Source organism: Eulemur rufifrons, chromosome 8, assembly GCF_041146395.1.
Source record: "Eulemur rufifrons isolate Redbay chromosome 8, OSU_ERuf_1, whole genome shotgun sequence".
NCBI lineage: Eukaryota > Metazoa > Chordata > Mammalia > Primates > Lemuridae > Eulemur > Eulemur rufifrons.
In genome coordinates, this window is record NC_090990.1 from 5061512 (window position 1) to 5086605 (window position 25094).

Genomic DNA, 25094 nt, shown 5'->3' on the forward strand with positions numbered 1-25094 from the left:
ATGAGAAAAGCTTCAGACAGGCAAAGGTGCTGGAGCCAACGGCAAGACCCACGTGGGCAGGTTTTAGGTTTTTGGTTTTGGGGGAACAATATTCTCACACCTAGATGACTGGGGTTTAGCATGACCACATTGTTTTCATGATGGAAAGAAAGCAAAGCAATTGCCCAGATCAGACTAGTAGGTACAGAGGTAGCATGAGACTGAGATGGAGACAAGGGGAGGAAGGAGAGGCAGAGAAACGAAACATCTCCGAGCCGTTTGGGAGTGGCAGTACCAGTGAGGAGAGCAGAGGTGACATTGTGGGCTCATTCCTTCCTCAGAACCCGCCCCAACAAGACCTGAGTAAGTGGACACGCAGGCATTTTCTTAGTAAGCTGATTACAGCTGCCTTGGTTTGGGGGTATTTTAAAAGATGTCCTCCAGGTAACAGAAGGTCACCCTTGTGATGGCTGCCTAGAGGTCCGGGAAATGCCCCTCAACTCTTCTGGGTCTCTGGACACCTGCCCACTCCCATCTGCGCCTTCCTTGGCCCTGGTTCTCATAGCGTGTGGGTGTATGACACACCCAGGTGATGGAACACGGGATGGGCTCTAGGCCAGGAGTCCCGGCATCACCAGAGTGTGGCTTGGCTGGCCCCTGCCCTGAATCCTCCTGCTCACGGCCAGCTGTGGAGCCCGCCCAGAGGGTGCTGGCCCCTGGCACCCCCCTCCCAGGCTCGCTTGGTATGACCTAAATCCAGCCCTCAGCTGGCGCCCCAATGGCCCCTGGCCCTGGTAACAGTGGCGCCCAGCCCCCCTTGGCTCCCCAGCCTTCCTGGAACCCCCTTGCCCAACATCCTGTGTGGTAATCACGCCTGTTGGCCTCACGCAGTCCTGCTGGCCACCGCCGAGTTCCCTCTGCTAGTTCCTGGCGCTGCCACCTCTAATGGAACCATCATGAAATAAAAAACTGCTGCAAGTTCTCTCTCAGGTCAGAATCCCCTCTCTTGGGGGGTCCAGTGTTCTGCAGCAGAGGTGACCACGCGTTCTTCTGTCCTGGAGGAGGCTGCAGGTGGGTCTGAAGAAGGGACCGAGGCCAGACGCTTCAGGAGTGGGGATGGGGCACCTACGTCAGGAGCCCTGCCTTAATTAACCCAAGGTCACTTGCTGAGGAAGGGCCACAGAGGTAAGAAGCAGCTGTCTCTTCAACCGCAGGGGCCACCCAGGGGACTGACAGAGCTCAAGAGTACAAGAACAGCAAGCACGGGGCAGGGTGAGGGTCACGGACCGACAGCCGCGATGAGCAGGATGGCGGACCATCCACCCGTGGCTGTGACAGGCAGGTGACCCGAACCTCATTTACACGCCTCTCACCCTACAGAGAAGGCCTCACTCCATGCGCTGTCTCTCTTAAAGCCACACAGGTACACGCTACCACTTACTATGCATGTATCCCCTGCCAGACAAGCCCTGACCATTCCCATTGTCCCCATCATACAGATGAACAGACTGAGTCTCAAGGTCACGCAAGTGGCGTAAGCAGAGATGTGACGCTGTCTGGTGGAGGTGTGGCAGAAGCGTGCACTCTGACCCTCTGGATAGTGAATATGGGATGGGCCAAGCCACTTATCCTACACAGGGGCAGGAGCGAGGCCTGGGGAGTCCCAAAGCTGGTGCCAGATCCTGGGGGGAGCCAGTCGCCGCCTCCCTGGTCTCCTCCAGGACACAGCCACCCTCCTCGGCCACTTCGGGCCCGCGCGCGCCTCAGACGCAGCGGGCGGCGGGCGGGAGCGCGGGGATGCGCTTGGAGGGCAGGCTCGGCAGGCCCGGGCGGCTGGGGGCGACCCCGAGCAGCGCCCCGAGGCCCCGCCCCGCCCCGGCGACCGCGAGCTGGGGGCGGAGCTCCGCGCGCCCCACCTCCGCGCGCCTCCGGCCCCCGCCCCGCGGCTCCCGGGGTCCCAGGCCCCAGCGTGCGCGCGCGCGTGCTCGAGCCGTGGCCCTGGGGCTAGGCCGCGGTGGCCTGAGACCCGGCGCGGGGCGGCCGCCGGGCTGGTCTTGGCTTCGCGCCATCCCCTCTCGCCGCCCCCGGCTCCGCGGGCGAAGTCCGAGCGGCCGTGAGGCGCGGGGCCGCGTGACGCGCGCACCTGTCGGGCGGCCCGCGGAGGAGGAGGCGCGGGCCCGGGTCGTGCTCAGGCCCGCGCCGGAAGCCCCTGGAGCGGGCTCGGCCTGGCCCGGCCCGGCCCGCCGCGCCGCCCGGCCATTTCCCGGAGCAGCGGCCGGCTCTGACGAGTGAGATGAAGTAAGCTGCAGCCCCCGCTTGCCGTCGCCGCGGCCTTCGTGCGCGGGGCCTGTCCGCCGGCCCGAGCCGGCCGCGCGCGTGCTACTCGCAGACCCGCGGCCCTCGCTTTCTGCCCTGCGGAGCCCTGGTGGCCGTGCGGTTTGGTGGCTGCTCCGTAGGAGGCAGCCAGGCCCCTTCTGGGGAGCCCTGAGGGGCCAACGCGTCCCTTTTCCCAGGCTTCCTGGAACTGAGTCCAAGGAGAGTGGGAACTCCATGCTTTTCCCCTTGGGATATGCTTAATCTTTGGCATCGGCCCTCAGGTTTCAAACAGCGTTTCCAATACACCAGTCCATGAATGGTTTTCCAGAGGCAAACCTCTCTCTGGGTCTCTGAAAACCAGCTCACCCAACCTCAAATGTTTAGCCAAAATGAGAACTTCTGAAAAGATCATAAGTCTAAGATCCTTGCCCATCCCCTCTCCCGCCCCCAACAGGCCCACGGCTCATGAAAAGTAGCAGATGAGGGAAAACTGGTATAGAATGGTCATGTTTTAAAATATGCATTATATCCCTTTAATCTTTCATCAGTATGATTGGACAAGCTGGCCATGAGTTAAGTTGTTCCTTGGCATTTTTTCTGTTTGAATAGTTAATTGGTTTTACAGTAGTTCCAAGAAGCTAGCAAGAAGGCCTTCATTCTTGACGCTAATGGCTTAATGAGAGAGGCTTACATTTCTTGAGTGCTTGCTGTTTGCCAAACATTGTGCTAAATGTATGTGGATTATCTGCTAAATGTGTGTGGACTAATTTTCCCATTCTGTGGTTGAGGTAGAGAGGTTAAATAACTCGTCTGGAGTCACAGCAAAGATTTGAATCCAGAGTTCTCTCACTTAACCAGTTCTCTAGAAACTAGCCTTCGAGGGCTTTCCAGGTTTTAACAAGGCAACTCAGGCTTAAGTGTGATGTCTTCATGGTTTCAGAAGGAAGAAGCATGAATCACAATTAGGGAAAGTGACCCCTGAGAGCCAGAGGCCAGTTGCAGCAGTTAGTGTTCAGGGCAACTTGACTTCATGGAGCAGAGAAATAGTCTATTGGGCTGAAACCACTCTTGTTCCAGTCCTTTAGAGAAGCAGAACCAGTATCTAATACAATGTTTTACATCTTGCCATTTGGGAATGTAGTCACATTTTGCAGGCGGGTGGGAGGTTAGCTCTGGAACCAGACTGCCTATATTAAAATCCTATCGCCTCTAAGCTGCCTGACCTTCAGGAAGTTATTTTACCTCTCTGCACCTTAGCTGCCTCCCTACATACTGCTAAAATGGGGATAATAATAGTACCCACCTCACAGGATTGTGGCAAGAATTAAATGGTATGAGGCATGTCAAACTCTTAGCCTAGCATTTGGCATGGAGTTAAATACTCTATAAATAACTCTTTTATTATTAGTAGTATTGTTACAAGTAGTAAGCTGCCGCTGATGTGTGCTGTGTCACAGTGCTTGAAGTCGCCATTAGCGTTATTCCTTAGTGCCATCATTCAAATGCAGAAATGACAGAGGTCCTATGCAAATGGAATTTGTTTGTTCATTCAGCAAATATTTATAGAGCGCCTTCTGTATGCCAGGCCCTGATTAGGGTACTGGAGGTACTGCAGAGAGCAAAACAAAAATCCCTGTCCTCACTGGCACCTACATTCTTGCGGGGAAGAGTGGCAGACAACAAGCAAAATAAATGTAATTATCACAGAGTATGTTAGAAAGTGGTATGTACTACAGAGAGAAATCAAGCAGGGAGAAGGATGGGGGCTGGAGGTTTACAGTTTTACAGAGCGGTTTGAGAAAGGCTCACTGAGCAGGTGCCATTTCAGCAAAGAACTGAAGTTAGCGAGAAAGTGAACCATGTGGACATCTGCAGGGAGGGGGTGGGAGTAGCCCAGGCAGAGAGAACAGCAGGTGCAAAGTCCCTGCAGCAGAAGCACGGGCAGCTGAGACCTGGAGTGGGGCCGAATAGTAGGAGAAGAGCACAAAGAGGTAACAGGTGGGAGGCCAGAGTGTGTAGACCCTGTGGACTTCTAAATAGAGAATGACATGATCTGACCAACACTGTAAAAAGGTCACTCTGACTACTGAGTTGAGGTTCAACTATAGAAGGTCCAGAGGTAGATGCTGGAGGCCGGTTAGGAGGGTGCTACAGTAATGCAGACAGAGATGATGGTGCCTTCTATTCTAGATAAATTTTGAAGGTAGAAACTGGGATTTGCTGACAGATCAGACGACCCCAAGGGCTCTGGTCTGAACACTTGGAACGTTAGAATTGCCATTTATTGAGAATGGGGAAAACTGCATTTGAAGCAGGTTGGGAGATAAATCAATTCAATTTTTTACATGTTAAGTCTGGTAAACATCCAACTAATGCTGTCAGAGTAGCAGTTGAACGTGCGAGGCTGGCGTTCAGGGGGCGAAATCCAGGCTGGAAATACAGACGGGGCAGTTGTGCGCTGGGAAATGTTTAATGACTGACCCTGCAAGGGGTGGGAGTCCGTGGTGGGAAACCTGATTTAAAACCTTTACCGACATCTGTGGTGTCACTATCGCCACGTTGGCCTATTTCAAACACACCATTACAGAATATCTCCACCGTGTAGATACAGTGGATGTAAATAATGTCAAGAGCATAGATATTAGTAAAATGTAGTCAAATGATTAGGAATTGATGAGCTTTGAGCATTTATTACCTTTGTTTTAAATATAATTTAATTATAAATTTATATAATTTCATTTTTAATAATAACAGCTGTGTTTAACGACTGGCTTGAAAAATTCCTGGAAATGTAGCATTTGAATCCTGTGTGCAGTACAAGGTGGCCTCAGCACATCCCTGATTATAGAGACCCGGGATTGGGGCCTACGCGTGGGAATGACTGGCTTCTGCCTGGACGCATTTGGCACAGATGGGCCAGAACAGGAAGGGAAGAATGCAGGAAAAATAGGTGGCTTGGGCATGATGAAAAGGACCGGGCACATCACCTCGTGCCCAGTTTAAAATGCTATTTAGTTTGAATTCTTGTTTTACTCCCACATACATGATCTTTTAAAAATTCCCAACTCATGGGCCGTGATTTGAAGAAAATTTTCTTTCTTCTTGCCTTGCACACAGCAGAAGGTAGCATTGTCAAAGGCTGGGAAAGGGGACAGGGGACAGGTTGGCAGTTGCCACTGACCTGTACCTTCCAGCTCCTTCCCACTCCCTCTCACTCCTTCTCTGCTGGGTGCGGACAGACGGACAGACGGACGATTAGAACTGCTTCCTCCCCTGGTTTACCAGAAACTCTCTGCAGCTGGAGCTGTAGCACCAGCTGGGTCAGTCTGTGCCAGGGCTGGGCAGGGACAGCTGCTTGGGTGCCGACCAGACCTGCCTCTTCCACTTGGACAAAAACACAGACCAGAACCTGGATTCTGATCCAAACCCCTGGCTGGCCAAGTCAGTGTTCCCATCTTCTGGGATGTTAGCAGAGACCTTCTTTAACAGGTGAGTCTCTCCCAGAAGGACTGATAGGAGCCCCTCAGGCTTGGACTTGGGGACAGGGAAGAGTGCTGGGGACTGGGTACGTGTGCCTACAATCAGTCCTAACTCTAAGACGAGCCTGTCATAAGAATGTCTTTTCCACCTACCTTTAGCAGCCCCCACAGCACTGTATTTTGTAGTGAGTATATTTCTGGCAAGTATTTTGAATAAGAATTGTAAATGAAATTGCATCCTCCACGCACTTAAGTCCTAACTTCAAAGAATTTTGTCTTAACTTCTGAATGACGCACAGTTGTCAGCTCTTTGCTTCCTATTTTAGTTCTCTGTTTCCCTGCCCAGCTGCGTTGGTCTAAGGCTCTAAGCACTTACCTGCCCTTACAGAACGGTGGAGGGCATCTCCCTGACAACAGGGCGGGTATCTCCTTTCCTGGGAAGACATAGGACTTAGGGGCAGTAAAATATTAACATCACAGAGATCCTTTAGCTCAGCCTCTCATTTTCTAGATGAGGAAACTGAGGCCCAGCCGGGTTAAATGACTTACTCAAGGTCACGTGTTTGTTTAGAGGGCCTGGGCAAGGATCACCACATATTCTAGTTCCCAGTCTCATACCCTGACCTCTCCTACAGCTTCTCAAACTTTTCACTAAGGCCTTTGATTTATTAATTTTGAACAAAAGAAGCAATTCATAGTTGGATCAGCCATTGGAGGGCCACTTCCATGCTTTTGGGCTAACTTCAGGCACGCAATTTTGGAAGATTTATTTCACAGCCCTCGCAGAGCAGGCAAGGAGGCAGGAGGGAGAAGCGCTTCAGAAACCCCCCTCAATTCAGAGCCTCCGCAGAGCGAGGGGAGGTTTAGAGCACAGTGGGGAGTGTTGGAACCCTCCCCTCTGCTCCCGGGCTGGGGTCCGGCTCCTGACTTTGACTTACCCGTCTTCTCTGGGCACATGTGTGTTTCCCTGTCCAGGCGGCAGGGGGGATAACTGAGCCAGCCTCCCCCTGCCTCCTACAGCATCAGGACTAGTCTTCCAGTGTCTGTTCTTCAGTGCTGTCTGCGGGGCTTGGCGCTGTAGCTGCAGGAGATGGGGGAGCGGCACAGACAAGGTTTTCCTGACAGCAAGGGTATTATGCCACCCTTGGGGGCCCCGAGGCACTTTATATTTAATTAACTTAATGTTCGTATATGTTTTTGTCACCTGTATCATCCCAGTCAGTCTTCACAACCCTCCTCCCCTTTAGGTTGGTGGTGTTAGCCCTGTTTTATAGACGAAGAAACGTGGGCCCAGACGGATTTAATAAGCTGCTTTTACTAGGTCGTACAGCTGGAAAGTGGCCTTGAGCCCAGCTCCCCGGGCCACGATCCCATGTTCTTCTCCTTGGACCCACAGTGCCTGAGGGTCCAGACTTGTGACTTCGAGGTTTATTTCACCTCCCAGTTTCCTCATCTGTAAAATGAGAATCTTCACAGAGCCTCCCTCACAGACTGCTGCGAGGAAGGATGGAGACGGTGCATCTAAGTCGTCCGGCACTTGCTGACTACTTGGTGAGCAGGTATCGGCAGTAGCCAGCAACCAGTTTCGCAGGGGATGGGCAAATTAGGCTTTTAGAGGCTGTTTTGAAATACCTGTGTCAGGACCTACCCCGAACCTACTGAATCAGAACTTCTCCGTCTTGGCGAAGGGAGTAGGAGGGTAGGTGTGTGTCTCCGTTCTGACGCCCTCCTCTGCCGAGAGCCATCGCTCTGCGCAGTACTCCAGAGTGTGCTATGCAAAGTGTGCTCTTTGGACCAGCTGTCAGCACCACAGACCCCTCCCAGACCTTCTGCATCAGAATCTGTGTTTGAAAAAGATCCCCACGAGATGCAAATGCATGTCAAAGGTTGAAACGCACTGTTAAGGTTAAGAAACATGCTAATAAAAAAACAAATGCACACACATACCACCCACACCCATTTGGGAAAGAGTTGTTTTGCAACCATGGAGTAAGCAACTGTTTTGAAATACCTGATATCTTGGGTTTGTTTAAAGGAGTGCTGGGAACATAGTCAAGAGATAAGGGAAGCTAACCCCAAACTGGAGACCAGGAACAGGCCTGGTTGGGGAGAGTCCCCGTAAAACTTCAGAGTCAGAACAGGAGTGAACAGAGGGCCGGGAGTCCATTCAGGCCAGGCGGCCACGCAGCACAGCTGTCTGTGGTGTTCTGGGAGGGCCAGGGCAGTGGTGCTGGCCCTTGGGGCTCCCCTACCTGCCCGTCCCGGCACTCTGAGGTGCCTGGGCTCCTCCTCTTGTGCCAGGCACGTCCAGGGCCCTGGATACCAGGCTCCAGTCAGGAGCTCTGGGACACAGCCTGCCAGCTGGCGCTCCTCCTTCTCCAGGCTGTTCTCTGGGCTTCAGGTTTCTCACTGCCTCTCCCGCACTGACCTTGCAGCTTTTCCGTCCCTCCAGATAGGCGATTGCCAGTTGAGAAAAAAATGCTTGAAGGACCAAGGACAGGGATTGGAAAGCAGAGGAAAGTAGAATGGTCTTGTGGTCTGTTTCTGTATTTGGGGATGAGTGCAGATGAAAGGAGAGTGGGGGAGGGAGGTGGGGGAGCCACTCACGTGGTCCCTTGCCCCTCCAGGTAAAGCTGCAGCGATGGGAATGTCGGGTGTCCTGTAGGCACTGACGCAGACACTGTCGTTGGGTCCTCATCGTGGTTTGGCCATGCACGAGGGCCATTTTAGGGATGGATCTCGAGATGGGGTCTGCTGGCAGGTCCAGAGGTGACTTGGTCCCCTTATATTACAGGGGGTATGGGGGGAAGGTAAGCTGAACGTTCTGTGGGGCCTTTTAAAAGTCCACTTATCTCTTTAAACCTCAGTTTCCCTGTTTGTATTACCAGATTACAGCCTTCTAAGGTCAGTGAAGATTTTGTTAATCCTTTATCTGGTAGGATGCCAGGCATATAAGAGGTGCTAAATCGGTGATCTTAGTTCCTTCTTTACTACTCCACCCCAGGCCGCCCCATTCCACTGTGGTGCTGGCCACGATTACTTTCCTCCTCCCTTCTACCCTTCCCTCCAAGCCTGGCTTTGGTGGGAAACTGAAACAGAGAGCAGTGGAGCAAGAATTCAGCACAGTGAGCCCTGCAAACGTGGCCAGAACAGAAAGCCAGAAAAACAAATACTCCAGTGCAGATGTGACCTGACCTAGGCTTCTGCCACTCGTACACGTCAGCCTCTTCAAATCAGGCTGAAAACCACCAGGTGGTGGGCTTACCTCGGGGAGGTTGTAGTGTGCAACTGCCGCACCTGCGGCTCAGGAGCCAGGGGGCCTGGCGTCAGCCCAGCTCCCCACTTTCTCACCGTGGGACCTTCATCTACCTGAGCCTCCATTTTCCATCTGTAAAAGGGGGGACTATGATAGAACCCACCCATGTGCTCCGTTCAGGATTCTTGTCTGGATTCAGTGAGATCTAATGCACATAAACACATAGTTTGGTATTTGGCACATACTAGCATTGAGCGTTTGCTGCTGTTGTAGCTGTTTTATGATGACAGCTACCGCTTCATAGTGCTTAGTAGGTGGTAGGCACTGTCCTAAGTGTATTATAAACATTAACTTATTTTATCTTTATAACAACTCCATGATGTAGGTACCTCTATTCCCCCCATTTCAAATGAGAAATCCGAAGTACAGCCAGGTTAAGTAATTGTCCAGTTACTAAGGGGTTGAGTTAGGATTCAAACTCAGACAGTTGGTTCCAGAATCTGTGTTTGTCATCGCTATGCTGTGGCAATTATCAGTGATCATTTTGTACTTGGAGCCTAGTAGACATAGGGAAAAGGAGAGCAAGAGGTGAGAAGAGGTGGTCATATCCTCTCACAGTCCAGCCGTCATCTGAGGGCCTGCCACCATTCCTGGGCTGGGACTGCCCTACTGGTCCTGGCGACCTGTGCTGCTCCTAGTTGAGGCTGGCCTTGTCATAAAATGGACAGCTCCACTCTCAGCCCCACGGGCCTCCCAGGTGGCTCGTGCCACTTTCTCATGAGTGCTCCTGGCGGCAAAATGGTCCATCTCTAGCAAGTGGCCTTTGACTTCCCCAGGCACAGTCCCTGTTTGCAGGGCAGGCTCCCTACTCACTGCCTGCCTGGCACAGAAGCCGAGCTGCCCAGGAGGGAAAGCTATGGGCCCGTGGCATTTTCTCAAGAAACATGTGACAGTTTCTTGCCTGGCAGGAAATGTTTGATGCCCAGGAAATGTGTTTGCTTCTGTATGTGTCTGATCCTTCCTTGTTCCTTGTCTGTCTTTCCATGCACCCCAGGCACCCAGGCACTTGGAAGATGCTCACAGTGGCCATGTGCGTGGCCCTTCTGGGCTGCCTGCAGGCCCAGGAGCCCCAGGGACATGTCTCCATAATCCTGCTGGGAGCCACCGGGGACCTAGCTAAGAAGTACTTATGGCAGGGGCTGTTCCAGCTCTACCTGGATGAGGCGGGGAAGGGCCACAGTTTTAGCTTCCATGGGGCTGCTCTGACGGCCCCCAAGCAGGGCCAAGAGCTCATGGCCAAGGCCCTGGAATCCCTCTCCTGCCCCAAGGACATGGCACCCAGTCACTGTGCTGAACACAAGGAGCAGTTCCTGCGGCTGAGCCAGTACCGCCAACTGAAGACAACTGAGGACTACCGGGCTCTGAGCAAGGACATTGAGGCACAGATCCAGCATGAAGGCCACCAGGAGGCTGGCAGGATTTTCTACTTCTCCGTGCCGCCCTTCGCCTATGCAGACATTGCCCGCAACATCAACAGCAGCTGCCGTCCAGGCCCTGGCGCCTGGCTGCGGGTGGCTCTTGAGAAACCCTTTGGCCATGACCACCTCTCGGCCCAGCAGCTGGCCACAGAACTCAGGAGCTTTTTCCAGGAGAAGGAGATGTACCGGGTGGACCATTACCTGGGCAAGCAGGTGAGCATCGGCTCGGAGCCTGCCAGTGTTGGGGCGAGCCAGTGGACCCCACCAACAGGCCCACACCACTAATGGTGAAATGAGGCCTGAGGGCGTTGTGAAGTCTGCACTTCCATGGTCTCGAAGGTGGGCAGGAGGTGAGGGGCAAAGGAAAAGCAGTGGGCCACGGGCAGGACTGTTTGCTCCTTGTCCGTGCGTCTGGCCTCTCCTATTCTTTGTGAATCCTTGGTCCTCTTTGTTTCCCAACCAGGGTCTGGGCTTTGATTTCTCAGCATGGCCCTGCATCCTCTATAGAGGTGGTCCTGGGACTTCTGGGGTCTGCACCTGGCTTCTGGTTAGGTATGCTGTGGGAATTAGAATTAGCTTTCTTATCCTGCACCCATCTGCCCTTTTTCAAAATCCTTTTCTTCCCAAGTTCTGTTTTGAGCCACAGGGTGGTAACAAGATCTCAAAACCGAATAGGGAGCAGTGGGACCCTAAGGCTATGCTTTTCAGCCAGGCCCGGGGACAGGAGCATGGGGCTGACCTCCTGGGGGACACAAATCCGCCGGCCAGTTCACTTGGATGTGCCTCGGAGCCCCTTCCTGGCATCCAGTCCCAGAAACCCCAGCAGAGAATATACCTGCAGCTGTGTTCCTGGGCACGGAGGCCGGCAGGCCTGGGGGCATGTGAACACAGTCCTCTAGGACAGAGGCATCACTGTCATGCCTCCTGTTTGGAGTTGCCTGTAACAATATTCCCAAACAGTGTTCTCAGACCCGCGCCGTCCTGTGAGTTTTCACTTGATTATGGCAAAATGGGGAAAAATACTGAATGTGTTCAGTTGGAAACTTTTCTTGCTACATTTTTGGTGTTAAAATATCTTAATTTTACTAAACGGTAACAGAAGATAGGTAATTTAAATTATTTTCTTTCTTGGCAAAGTAAAAGCTGGTTACCCTATGGAGGCCACTTGAAAGTTTTTGGAGTCTTTACTGGGCTGTGAAACGCTGAAGTCCAGGAACTGTTGCTCAGACGGCATCTTCTCCTCTGAGTGGGGGATAGAGAGGTCTGGAGCCTTCCTGGAGTCCGGGTTCCTCCTTCACTGCGAGAAGAACCTGCGGCACAACCAGTCCTCTTCCTTGACAGGCCGTGGCTCAGATCCTGCCTTTCCGAGACCAGAACCGCAAGGCTTTGGACGGCCTCTGGAACCGGCACCACGTGGAGCGGGTGGAGATCGTCATGAAGGAGACTGTGGACGCAGCAGGTGCGTGAGCAGCCCAGCGTGCTGCAGGTCCCTCGACCTCTGCCCGCCGCTGTCTGTAGCGAGGTATTGGGCCCTGCAGGGCCAGAGCCTCGGCCGGGCCTCTGTGCCTTGGCTGGCGCGTCTTGGAGGGAAGTTTTCTGCTGGTGTGTGGTCTCCTCCAGGGCCTGCTGTGTGCCCAGGGTGCCTGCTGGCAAAGCCCACGTAGCTGTTGCTGCCTGTGGGGAGTGTGTGGCCCCGTGTCCCAAGCCTGGCACAGATATGGGAGCAGCTGGCAGTCAGTGCTGGAAGTTACCCCACGTTTTACATGAGCGTGAGGGCTTCTCTGACTCTTGTTCTTGCAGGAGCTCCTGCCTGGGTTGCTCCCCTCTTCCCACCTCCCCCTAGCCTGGCCCCCCTCAGGTGTTAGGGCTCAGCTCCAGGCATGTCAGGAAGCCCGAGCTACGCTGGGACCTGCAGAGCTGCTCCCCTTTGCACTCCCCGATGGTGCCACACGTCTCCCTGCACTGCCCCTCCTCCCGTTACCCTGGTCTTGTCCTTGTCCGGTCTGTCTCTCCCACCAGACAGCAGGTTCCAGGAAGGCATCTCCCTGGCCCCTGCCACATGCCTCAGAAGTATCGAATAAACACCCAATGAACAGCGTTGGCCTGGGAGTCAGGGGCCCGAGCGTTAGGCCTGTGTCCTCCTAGAGATGACTGGGTGACCTCGGCACGCCACTCCTTCATCTGTGAGACGAGCAAGTTGTGTACATGGTGACAGCTCAGGTCCTTTCAAGCTCTGGCGTTCTGTGGTGTTACAAATATTTTGAGCATTGGCCATATATGTAAAGCATCGGTTCTCACTCAATAGTAATAAAAGCTAATTCTTATTGTGCATTTAGTCCCCCCAACAGCCGTATGAGGTGGGCTCCTCTAACAGATGAGGTTTGGTGACATGGCCAGGGTCCCATGGCAGAAAGTGGAGGAGCCCGATCCTAGACAGCAGTCTGGCCAGGTGGTGCTGGACGCACAGCGCCCGTGTCCCCCTCACCCCGTGACTGCCTTCTGCAGCTGCAGTGGGAGCACTGGAGGCTGTGGCCCCCCAGCCCCACCCCCCAGTGTGCACCTGGCCGGAGGGGAGGGCCCAGAGCCCTCAGACCTGGGGCGAACTGGAAGATCTGTCTCTTTCTTTTTTTCTCTTCACCTCATTCTTCCTCTTTGCCATTTTCTTTTCCTTTCTTTTTCCCTTGATCACTCTCTTCAGCTTTCCTCCCCCACTCTCTGAATGTGTATTTAGTGCTGGAAGCTCTCTGTGGGGCTGAGGTGCTACAGTGAGGTCTGAAATGCAGCCTCCGTCCCCTAATTCTGCACAGATTCACTGAATCTGAGGGGGTGACAATATAATCACACTCTGATGGTGGCACAGACTCCACAGTGTGTGTGCAGGCAGGCAGTGCCGTGGTGAGCAGGAGGCCAGGCAGGACTTCCCGAGCCAGGCGCTGAAGGACATCGCTGTGCTGAGAAGGTGCTGGGCTTCTCCACTCAGAACCCGATTGGAAAAGAGGCCCTGTCCCCTGCAGCAAGCCTTTGGGGAATCGTCCCCCAGCCCTTCCAAATGTCCCCTCCTGGTCCTCAGCAAGGGCCCAGGCCATGGGTTTCCTGCTGTGCCTGTGTGTGTCTGATGTCCTGGCGGCCATGTGTGCCTTGTCCTTGCTTCACCTGCAGAGAGATGAGCTGCAGATCCGGTGCAGAGAGCGTGGAGCGGGAAGGGAGCGTGGCCCTGCCACCGCGCTGCAGGCCAGCGGCGGGCACCCGCACCTCTCTCTGCCTGGTCTTGGCCCCGTCCCTGGCAGGACCGGGAAACCAGGACTCCTCTCCTCCTCCCTTTCTGGCAGCTCCTTCCTGTGCCCACCCAGGGCTGCGGAAGAGCCATCATGTCCACAGTCGCTCGTTGGCACGATGACCTCTTATTTCTTCCAATCTTTCCACCCTGTTTCCTTCTTGGTATCTCATGTTGTTTGCGGGTTCTTTGTAGGGACCCTGTGGAGCCAGGGGCTGGGCAGACTGCAGGCCTGATTATCCTAGCATAGGTACCTTTTGATCTGAGAGAAAAGAAAAGAGAAGACGTGGCAGGAAGGCAGGCAGAGGCCTGGGCAGGTCTGTTTGCTGTTTGAACAGCAGCACAACAGCCGGGGCTGGCTGTCCCCAAAGTCTGGCAGGGAGAGGCACCTGGGGCTCTGTCTAGGCCAGAGCACAGGCCTAGCTTTGCCTGAAGTGTGGGGTTCTGAGGGGGAGGGTCCCACTGCTCCTAAGACCCAGAGCACAATGCCTTTTCACTCAGCTGGGGTCTGTGCCTACAGCCCAGAGGCAAAGGGAGCCCAGGAACAGGCCAGGCAGCAGGGAATCGACCAGTCGGAGGGGACAGCAGCTAGTGAGGTGTGGCCAGAGTGGCTAGTTCAGCCCACTGTCCTTGTCAGAGTGGTCAGCAGCACTGCAGCTGTCCCGGGGCTCGGGTTTCCCTGGTCGGCCTGTTTCCCTGCCAGTTGCATACGCAGACCCAGAACAGTCGGTTAACAAGGAATAAATGTCTACCTGCTGCTGTGCCCATTCCCCACAGCAGTGGGGCCTCTGGACAAGGGGGTACTTGGCAAGAGAATGTGTGTGCTCTCTCTCTCTTTTGTGTGCACTTGCGTGCCAGAGGACAAGTTTTGTCTGCATCCCAAGAAGGTGGCCTGGTCAGCCCTGGTGGTCCAAGCACAGCTCCACACTGTCCCCTCAGGGGGGCCCCTGTCTGTAGTTCAGGCTGGAGAGAGAGGACAGGGCTGCAGACCTGCAGCCCACCCCACCAGGGCCCACCCCACCAGGGCCAGCCCACCGCAGCCCAGCACATCAGGGTAGCGGTGGGAAGCAGGCAGGGGCAAAGACTGCCTTCCTGCTGGCGTTTGGTGGGCTTAGCAGGCATGTGCCACTGCGGTGGGACTCAGCGTGGGCAGAATGTTTCCAAGGCAGGGTTCAGAGCCCTGCAGTCTGACCGTTGGGCAGGACAGAGTACACAGGCAACTCTCCCCGCATTCCCTCCACCCCTCACGTTCTGACCCTGCTGAGTGGTCGGACAGATCCCCAGCTTACCGCCTACCCTGCAGTTGTGCGACCCTAGCTGGCTCCTGTGCAGAAGCAGCACTGGACTAACCCAGCACCTGGAGGCAGCCTAGGCCACCACCCTAGCGCTGGGAAGGGAGGGGGCTGCAAGCCAGGCCTGGGAAGTGGAGCTTTCCTGGTCCAGAGCTGCCGCAGACTTTGGGACAGGGACTTCTGAGCTGCAAGGTCATTTGAACGTCTTACCCACCCCCATTCACACGTGTCCAAATGGGTAGAAGCTGGCTTCCCCAGCTCCCCCTCCGTGGCTGCATGCGAGTGCTTTTTTCTGCTGCAGCCTCTGGCCCAGAGGAGTTTGCTGCAGAGTCATGGCTGCTGCACAGGCCAGAGAGGGGGTGGTGGGGGGAGGAAAGGAAGAAGTGATCCAGGGCTCAGCTCCCTCTCAGTCTGACCTGGGGTGCTCCTCCCAAGAGTCCCAGTCCAGAGAGCCCCCGGGAGTCACAGATACCCTGGGTACCCTGGCCGGGGTCTCCTGAAGCAGCAGCATGGGCCATCGAAGGACAGTCACTTAGCCTCTTTGGGGAGATGACCCTGGCTGGCCCTTATCAAGGCGTTGGGAAAGGCTCTGCAGACAGGAGGGAGCTTGTCATTGATGGGCAAGTGTTCAGCTGTCTGGGTCAGGCTGCCTTTGCTTCTGGGAGGGCTAGAATTTGAAGCAAGGTCTCTGGCATCTCAGAACCCAGGCTTCTAACCACTGCACTGCACAGCCTCCCTGTCCCACCGGGCCCTCAGTAGTCGGCCCTCCTGCCACAGTGTGCTCAGGAACAGTCTCTCTGCTGCCCTAGTTTCCCCTCTGGGGAAAAGGCTTTCCTTTTTTGCCAGGGGAAAAAGGGAGACTTCCTGAGGATGTCCCTGCTTGGGAGGGTCCCTGTCTGGACACTGGGGAGAGGAGCCTGGTGCACGCTCACCTCTGAGGGTTGGAGTGACCATTCAGTGCCTCTCGCCAAGGGACCAAGGCAGCCAGGGTCCTCCCGGGCACACACCAGCTGTCCTGCCTTCCAGCCTGGCCTGCCAGAAGGGGCTGGGAGCTCACTCAGCAGGGCCGGGTCCCCTTCCCGCCCATCTGCAGAACTGTCTGCAAGGTGAGCCCAGGGCAGCTGCCCGGCCTCCTGTCCAGAGAGCCCGCCAGCCAGCCAGCACACCCGTGCTCTCCTTGGCCCTCACCTCTTTTTATTTTTAGTAATCCCAGAAGGTGTTGGTAGCAATTGCAGCTGGCTTTTCGTTGTTTTCCTTTTTCTTTTTTAAAAAAATACCTGTTTTTGCTGGGAAAACCTGGATCTCCCACAATGTGGAGGCAATGAGGGGTGGTGGGGGGTGTGTGTTCTGGTCCCAGTTCCGAAGGCTGTGACCTTCAGCACGCCTCTATATAATGCTGATAACCCTGGTACCTCTCTCTTGGGGTGGTTTTAAGGATTAAATCAGATAATGTACACGGAAATACTTTACAAATGGAAATGTTGTTCTCCTTCCAAGTTTGCAAGGAGAGGTAGCAGCAGTGTTCTTACAGTGTCTCTGATTTCCACGTGACACACATTGGACCATTATATATAGACCTGTACTGGGCTGTAATGCTCCTTTATGTCCGTTCTTCACCTAATATTTCTCTCTCACACATACACACACACTCTTATATACATATTTAAAATTCATACCATAGAATGTGTGGTATAAATTCTGTTATTAGGCATTTTGGTTGTTTCTAGTTTTTTTGCTATTTTAAATGGTACTTTGTGAGTTTTTTAAAAAATTGAGATACAGTCCACATACCATAAAATGTCCCCTTCTGCAGTATAAAATTCAGTGGCTTCTAGTGTATTCACAAAGTCATATACCCACTATCTAATTCTAGAACATTTATGAGCATTAAAAAATATTTTCCCTGTGAGTATACTTTTGCAGCCAAAGGGTAAACAGCACTTTCCAGCTGTTGTTGCCTCGTATCAGACTGAGCCGTGTGACCAGGGGCAGAGCAGTGGGTCTCCCCTGCTTTGCCATCCTGCAACCATGAACCAGCTCTGGATTTGCACAGATGGGAGCCGGGTTTAAGGGAGTCTTTCTTCCAATCGTCCTACCTGGTTGTGCTTTTTTCCATTCTTTTCATACACTGAAGGGTTTTAACCCTCAACTTTCAACCTAGGAAAACATACTCGGAGCCAATATATCATTAAATAGATCATTTTAAGGAAAAACCAGTCCACAATAACTGGCAGTCACTAGAAAAGATTAACATGTCGGATGTCAGCATGAGGACTGGCCCCCAACTTCCTGCCCTGTGTCCAGTGTGGTCACCTCCCCGTGGGGTGCTCTTAAGCTCTGCAGACAGAGCTGGTCAGAAGAGCAGAGTCCATAAATCTATAGGCTGTGTTAAGCACAGGCGCACCCCCTGAAGCTTGAAATTAAGGAATAAAGGAAGCTCTCTTTTACCCAGCGGGTAGTAAACCCAAAATGCATTCTCCCTGAGAATTGAGATGGGATAAAAATAGGAAAAGGACCACTTAAGGATTTGCTAAATTAATGAATAGTAAGCAGATAACCGGCTTTTTAAGGACTCTGTTGCTTTCTCTCCATCAAAAATTCATCTGTTTTTAAAGCTGTAACTATCCTCTTTACATGTAGATCCGCTGTAATTCATTGATTCTAAGGCACTCATTTTTCGTCCTTGGCCCTTTCTGAAGTTGGGTTTGCTCTTGACAGGGTGCCACAGTGGAACTGGCAGCCCATTTCTTTCTCAGTGGTTGTACAATATCGGTGCTCTCACCACTGATGGCGTTTTAGGTTTAAGGAAATCCAGTTTATCTCCAGCATCCACAGTCTCTCCAAGTCCTGGTCTTACGCTTCCAGCTGCCTTTGAGACATTTTCCTGGGATGTTACATCATTACTTCAGGTTCAGCAGATTTGGAACTAAACCGTTACAGCCCAAGCAGATTCACTGCCCGCTGCTCAAGAGGAAGCCAATACCCTGAGACAGCAGGGGTTACCGGGGAGAAAGAGTTTCGTATCGCAGGTGCCGGGCAAGGAGACGGGAGGAATTTCTCAAATCCATCTCCTTAGAATTTGGTAGCCAGGGTTTTTAAAGATAGTTTGGCAGGCCAAGGGCGAGGGAATTGGGCCTGCTGATTGGCTGGGGATGAACACGTAGGGTCAGGAAGCAGAATGTGTCTTCTTGTGCTGAGTCAGTTCCCAGCACGCAAGACCGGTGAGTCGGTTCCTTGGTATGCAGGGTCTGGAAGATATCTTGGGGACCAGCCTTAGGTTTCACAAGGGCGCTGTTATCTACGGGGGCAATGAAGCAAGGTAAGAATCTTCACGATCATCAGCTTTGTGACTCCTGAGCTGAGTCAGCAACTATGGGAAAGCAAGCGAGGGAACAATGGCTGGTTACATATATTTGAACTGTGCCTGCACCTTTGCGGAGTTCAGGCCCTCACCACAGCTCCCACCTTAGGACCTTTTAGTAATTTTACAGAGGGAGATTTCAAAGCCATCATTGCCTTTTTCTCGTGAAATGCCAACTACTCATTCTAACTTCCTTATGTCCAAATGGTAACAGTGTCCTGAGTGGCCTGGCTGGTAGCCCCTCTCTTAATAGCCCCATGGGGATAAATAGCAAAAATGCCAACCAATGTTGATCAATGTTTCCTCTTGTTCCATGCCCTGCAAATATGTTAACTCCTTGGTCTTCACACCAGCCCTCCAGGGGAGGCACAGTGACTATTGCTCTTTCATACATGCGGTCACATCACTTGCCCGGGATCACGGGGCAGAATGATGGCAGAGCGGGTATTTAACCCCAGGCAGCCTGGCTGCAGAGACCACGCTGCAGGCCACGACTCTGTGCCACCATTCTTGGATCCAACCAGTCACCAAGTAGTTTTTATCCCTCTACTAAATAACGTCTTTGCAGTTCACTGTCACTCCCTCTGATTGCCACAAAGACTGCCTGGTTGGTTTCATCACCCCAGGCCCCATCTCTGTCAGTTCATCTTGCAGATCGCAGACGGCTCCATTTTCTCGACGCTCCTCTTCCACGGTTCACTCCCATGAGATATAACTCGCATGCCATACAGTTCGCCCATTTAAAGTATACAATCCATGGGTTTTAGTCTAGTCACAAAGTTGTGCACCTGTCACAAGTTGAGAACGTTTTCATCACTCCAGAAAGAAACCTCGTACCCCTTAGTGGTCATCCCCTAAATTCCATCTCCCCCCCAGCCCCTGGAAACCGCTAACCCACATTCTCTCTGTGGATTTGCCTCTTCTGGACATTTCTTATAAATGGGGTCTTACAATATGTGGCCTTTTGCCTTTGGCTTGTATCACTTAGCATGATATTTTCAAGGTTCATCCATGTCGTAACGTGTATCAGTACTTCATTACCTTTTATTGCTGAATAACATTTTATTGTAGGAATATGCCGTGTTTTATTTATCTGGTCAGCTGCTGGTGGGCATTTGGGTTGTATCTACTTTTTGGCTGTTATGATTAATGCCGCAATGAACATTTGCGTATGAGTTTTCACGTGGACGTACGTTTTTATTTCTCCTGAGTACGAACCTGGGAGTGGAATTGCTGGATGCTAACTCTGTTTAACTGTTTGAGGCCAAGAAATCTTAAACGCTCCTTAAACTCCTCAGTCTAGTTTCCAAAGCCCTTTCCATCTGTTCTCGGTTTCTGCTTTTCTGAATCACAAACTGGCTGCTTCTGCCAGACTGCGCCCCGCTGCCGTCTGAACTGCGTGCGGAGGCCTCTGCTCGTGCTGTTCCCCCAGCCAGGGTGTGGCCGGGGGCACAGCCAGCCCCCACACACTTTACTTGGAGACACACATCATTTTAAAAAATCTGAATTATTTGTGCACATTTAAAAATCATGGGAGATTGTACTTAACAATACAAACCTTTACATTCTCCTGACAAATTGAAAGATTGGTCTTCCTGGGCCCACACTCCTGTGAGGCACCACCTGACTGCAGCCGAGGTGTGTAACTGTCCCCACGAGGGACAGCAGCCTTACCCCATCCTCCTCACTGATGCTGCCTGGTAGGCGTTGGAGCCCAGCCTCTGACCTAGACCCCTCCTTCTAGAGCTCGGCTCTGCTGGCTTCTTCCCCCATCCCTGGGCTCCGCTCTAAGAGCCAGCTGTGCTCATGCCGCTCAGCTTCACGCAGAGTCCACCGTTCTTTTGTACAGTGGGGTAGCAGGGAATTAAAAGGGAGATGTCTTGGTGGTCAGGATTGCAGGCTCTGGGGCCAACTTGCCTGGGCTTGAATCTCATTTTTACCTCTTTACCAGCTGTGTGACCTTGGGCAAGTTACTTAACTTCTCTGAACCTCAGACTCCTTACGTTTTAACACGAGGGTGTTAGTAGATTCTTCTTATGTATCGTTATTGTGAGGGATAAATAATATACATACATTGTTATTATTATCTTTTTCTCAACGTCGTCTCAACACTGTTGTAAGAACTTGGAGGACCAGAACACTATGGGGGTCGGGGAGCTCAGCCGTCGTTTCCTCACACACTTGCCATTTTTTTGCATGATCCAGTTGGATTGTCCTGCTCAATTCAGGGTTTAGCATCTCAGGCCACAGCTGTGCCCTCAAGCTCTGGCTGAGAACAAAGCAGTCAGGTTTCTGTCCCTGGGGACGAGGGTGCCTTCCTGCCAGCGGCCGCCAGCTTCATTTCTTGCCCACAACACCGGCGCTACTGTCGGGAACGGCATATCGGGCTGAACTGGGGCAGGTGGTTCTACCGGCAGAGGCCCGGCCTTGCTTGCTGTGCGGCCAGCCCGAGCCAGGGTGGCCGCTGGGATGGAGTGTGCCAGGCCCGGCAGGAATGACGGGATCTACCATTTTTTATCTATTTGAATTAAATATTAACTAGACACTGGGTAAAACTAATGTTTACAAAATACATGTAGGATCTATAGAGCTATGATACAACGAACACCAACGCACCTACCACCCAGTTTTTATAAAAGAACTTCATCCTCTCCTGTGTGTCCCTTCCCAAATTCTATCTCATTTCTTCTCCTTTACTATTGCAAATTTGGGGTAGATTATTTCTTTGCTTCTCTTTATTATTTTCTCATATGCCTGATTCCCTAAACAATCTGTTGTTTAATTTCGAAGAAGAGATCATACCGTAGGTGTCCAAGTGTGGATCTTTTTGTCTCTTTAGGGTAATTGATGCAGACCTGTCTTCTATGAGCTGACTCTTTGCAACTGTTTTTCTAATCTGTAAAAGCCGTCTATTGAATGTCTAATTTCCAATTATATTTTCCATTTATTGAAGTTCTGTTTATTCTGGTCACTTTATATCCTATTTTCAAATTAATTTTTATTTTATCAAAATAATCATGTTTCTTTCTCACAATATCCAGTTTTTGAGATTTATCCATGCTGACTGACATGTGTATTTTCACTCTCTCTGCTGTCGCTGCATGAGTAGCACTGTATTTGGAGCCGGGGATGCAGCTTTGGGAAGATGGATATAGTTCTTACTCTGGTGGAGCTTCAAGGGTAGTAGGGAAGAGAGAAACAGGTGCTGAATTACAGTCAGGTGGGCCAGGAGACGACAGGGCCCCTCAGGAGGGGTAGGCCGAAGCTCCTGGGAGCCGAGACTATAAGGATGAGTAGGAGTTAGCTGGGCGAACAGACTGATCCCATGATACAGATATGCACACAGACGCATGTGAGAAATGGTCGCTCTTCATGTCATGACATCGGGCTCTGTGTGTGTAAGGCATGCATGGACTTTGGTGTTTGCCAGGCAGTGGCATGTGATATCGCATGCGAGGTGGTGTGCACTTGAACCCTAACCTTTGAGACTGTCGTGTGCATTTGAGTCCCTGACAAATGGAGGGAGCCTTGAAAGAGGGAGCCTTGGAGGAGGGAGCGGAGTGGAGCTCGCGGCTAACCAGCTCCGGACCCTGCCCTGACCAGCCCTGGCCATCTGTCTCCTTCCTGGCGTGCAGAGCCGGAGTGACTGTGGCGCCTGCTGCGGGGGGCCTTTGTGAGTGTGGGGAAGAGTGGCCCGTGTCTGGGGCTCAGCTCCGTGCCAGGCCCGCGGTCAACATCAGGGCTGCGTGCTCCGTGCCCTCCAGGAGCTACTTCCTTTCTCCCCCACAATAACCCTGTGCACCTGCCAACTTGACATCTCCACCTGGATGTCTTAAGCTTAAACCTACTAAAACGGAATGCGTGATTTTCCCTCCATCGAGCCACACCTCTCCCATCCTTCCCATGTCTGCAAATGCCACCACTGTCTGTCCCACTGCTCAGGCCCCCGTTCCAGGGGTCATCTTTGGGGCCTTCTTTTTGCCCAGGCTCTTCCTGTCTTCAGCAAGTCCAGTCAGTTCTGACCCCAGGGTGCATCTCCCCTCCCCCCTACCCCGCTGCTTCAGAAGTGCTCCTGCTTTAGTGACACTTTCGTTCATGCCCTGTCATCTCTCCTCTGGGCAGCTGCGTGGCCTCCTCCTTGGTTTCCCTGCTTCCACACCCATTCTCCCCCAGCAGGCCAGGGACCCATTCTAAACATGGATCAGCCGTCCTCTTCTCGTGCTTCACACCCTCCAGGGCTTCCCCCCTGGAGTTTAGACAAGGCCAGCCTCCTTGCTGCGCCCTACTGGGCCCCGGGACCCCCCACCTCGTCTCATCCCCTCCCTCTGCTCACTTCCGGACCCAGCACACCAAGTTCTTTCCTGCCTCAGGGCTTGTACACTTGAAGGTCTTGCACTTGAAGGTCTTGCACTTGAAGGTCCCTCCATCTGAGAGGCTCTCTCCCTGGCTCTTTGCAGGGCTGACTCTTCAGGTCTCGGAGGGGCTTCCCGTTACCCTCTGTCATAATTGGTCTGTAATATTATTTAATTCCTTTTGTTCTCCTTCCCACTTTCCCTGCCTCCCACTTCCCTGCACATTACCTGGCACGTAGTATTGGGGTGGCATTTGTTAGCCTCACCTAAGGGTGGGACGCAGAAACAAAAGTCGAACAACCCGCCCAAGATCACACACTAGTAAGCAGCAGGCAGACTGGGGGGCCCTCGTGGTAGTGCCATGGCCTCCTACTGCCAAATTTCTGCTGGCCGGTGCCTGGGGAGGGCAGGGCAGAGAGCTGGCCACACACCTGCAGATGCAGTCTGGCCTTTGCTGGGTGTGGAGCCTTCCCCGTGCTCATGCCTGGCGAGGCCCAAGGACTTGACACCTTCTCTTAGTAGAATAGTTCTCATCTACGGGAGGTGGCTCCAAGACGTCCCTCGCTTCTCTTGTTGAGGTTGCTTCTGGGGTGCATAGTTTTGTAGGCTCTTTGGACTGCGGAATGAGGGTGCAGGACCAGTGTGTGGGGTGGGGGTCTTGGTGGATCTCAGCTTGGGGGAATCTGATGCGTTGGCCCCTTCATGACATCCCACCCCCACCCCGCTCAGGTCGCATCAGCTTCTACGAGGAGTACGGCGTCATTCGAGACGTCCTCCAGAACCACCTGACCGAGGTCCTCACCCTCGTGGCCATGGAGCTGCCTCACAACATCAGCAACGCGGAGGCCGTGCTGCGGCACAAACTCCAGGTCTTCCAGGCACTGCGGGGCCTGCAGAAGGGCAGTGCCGTCGTGGGCCAGTACCAGGCTTACAGCCAGCAGGTGCGCAGAGAGCTGCAGAAGCCAGACAGCTTCCACAGCCTGACGCCAACCTTTGCAGGTGGGCCCTGGCCCCGGGCAGGGGCTGCCTTTCCCCTCACCCCCAGCTGCAGGCAGCTGTCCAGACCCAGGTGCCCTTTGGTTTGGGGCGGAGGGGACTTAACCTGGGATTTTCACAAGGCTGCTCAGTGGCAAGGATGACACTCCGCTGCCTCTCTGGCCTTCCGCCCGCCTAAAGCAGCAGGTCCCCTGTTGGCGCTGTCTGGGGGAAGGACATCCCAATGGCTGCCTTCTCGCATCAGCCAGTTCAGTCCAAGTCCGAGCTGTGTCCTGAGGGTTTGCTGGGCGAGGCTCAGCCCCCGGTTCCTGCCATCTCAGGGCTCACTTCTGGCCTCCCACGTGAGGCTGCAGACCTCCTGCCCAGCCTCAGCTGGCCACACTGCGGTGGGCGAGCACCACGCTGGTCAGCAGACGGCAGGGCGTCCTCTGGCAGTTTGAACAGCTCAGAGCTTTCTGGGGGAGGGGAGCTCCTCAGCACGTAATAACCACACACCCAGAGCTGTACTTAATCCCCACGTGCACGAGCCATGGGGTAGGTACGTTACCGTCCCTCTTTTATGGGAAGGAAACATGAGGCTTAGTGAAGTTGTGGAAGCCAAACCAGACCCAGAACTTGGACGTGGGTCTAGTCAGCATCTGGCTCTTACCACCATGTCCCCGGTCCCCCCACAGCCCCGTCATCCTACACACCACCCTGGCCTCTGGGGAGGGCCCTGCCCCCCACCCCATACCTGACCTTGCTTCAGGTGCATCCCTGTGCTGCACAAACGGGAGGGAAAGGAGGGAAGCGCCTCTCTGTAGCACCCCCTACCGTGAGACTCCAGGCTGGAGGCTCTCAGCCTGGTTCTCCTCTGCCTGGGGACTGTGACTCTAAGGGGCTTCAAGGGATGTAAATGTCCAGGCTGCAGAGACGGCCCCAGAGACTATTTTTCGAACACTGACTAGGAAGAGAAGATGATGGAATGGATGGAAGGTGAGGGGTGGATGTGGCAAGGCTGGGGGCTGGCTGGGTGGGGGCTACCCAGAGGAGAGGCCTGCAGGAGAGAGGGCTACAGAGGAGAGGGCTGCAGGGGAGAGGGCTGCAGAGGAGAGGGCTGCAGGGGAGAGGGCCTGCAGGGAAGAGGGCCTACAGAGGAGAAGGCTGCAGAGGAGAGGGCCTACAGAGGAGAGGGCTGCAGAGGAGAGGCCTGCAGGGGAGAGGGCCTACAGAGGAGAAGGCTGCAGAGGAGAGGGCCTACAGAGGAGAGGGCTGCAGAGGAGAGGCCTGCAGGGGAGAGGGCTGCAGAGGAGAGGGTTGCAGAGGAGTGGC

General features: G+C 53.5%; 1 protein-coding gene across 9 annotated transcripts in view; it reads left to right on the forward strand.

Moving 5' to 3' along the window:
• The first annotated feature begins 993 nt into the window (after positions 1–993).
• Positions 994–25094, forward strand: part of H6PD (hexose-6-phosphate dehydrogenase/glucose 1-dehydrogenase) — a 29504-nt gene continuing 5403 nt past the window's right edge. Inside the window, exons 1-6 of one of the 9 annotated variants that reach the window (XM_069479302.1) lie at positions 3614–4286; positions 5581–5784; positions 7219–7333; positions 10085–10721; positions 11850–11967; positions 23517–23786. In XM_069479302.1, coding sequence (XP_069335403.1) covers positions 7281–7333; positions 10085–10721; positions 11850–11967; positions 23517–23786 — 1078 coding nt within the window. In that variant the 5' untranslated portion in view covers positions 3614–4286; positions 5581–5784; positions 7219–7280. The other 8 variants (XM_069479303.1, XM_069479301.1, XM_069479308.1 and 5 more) reach the window with 8 other exon arrangements.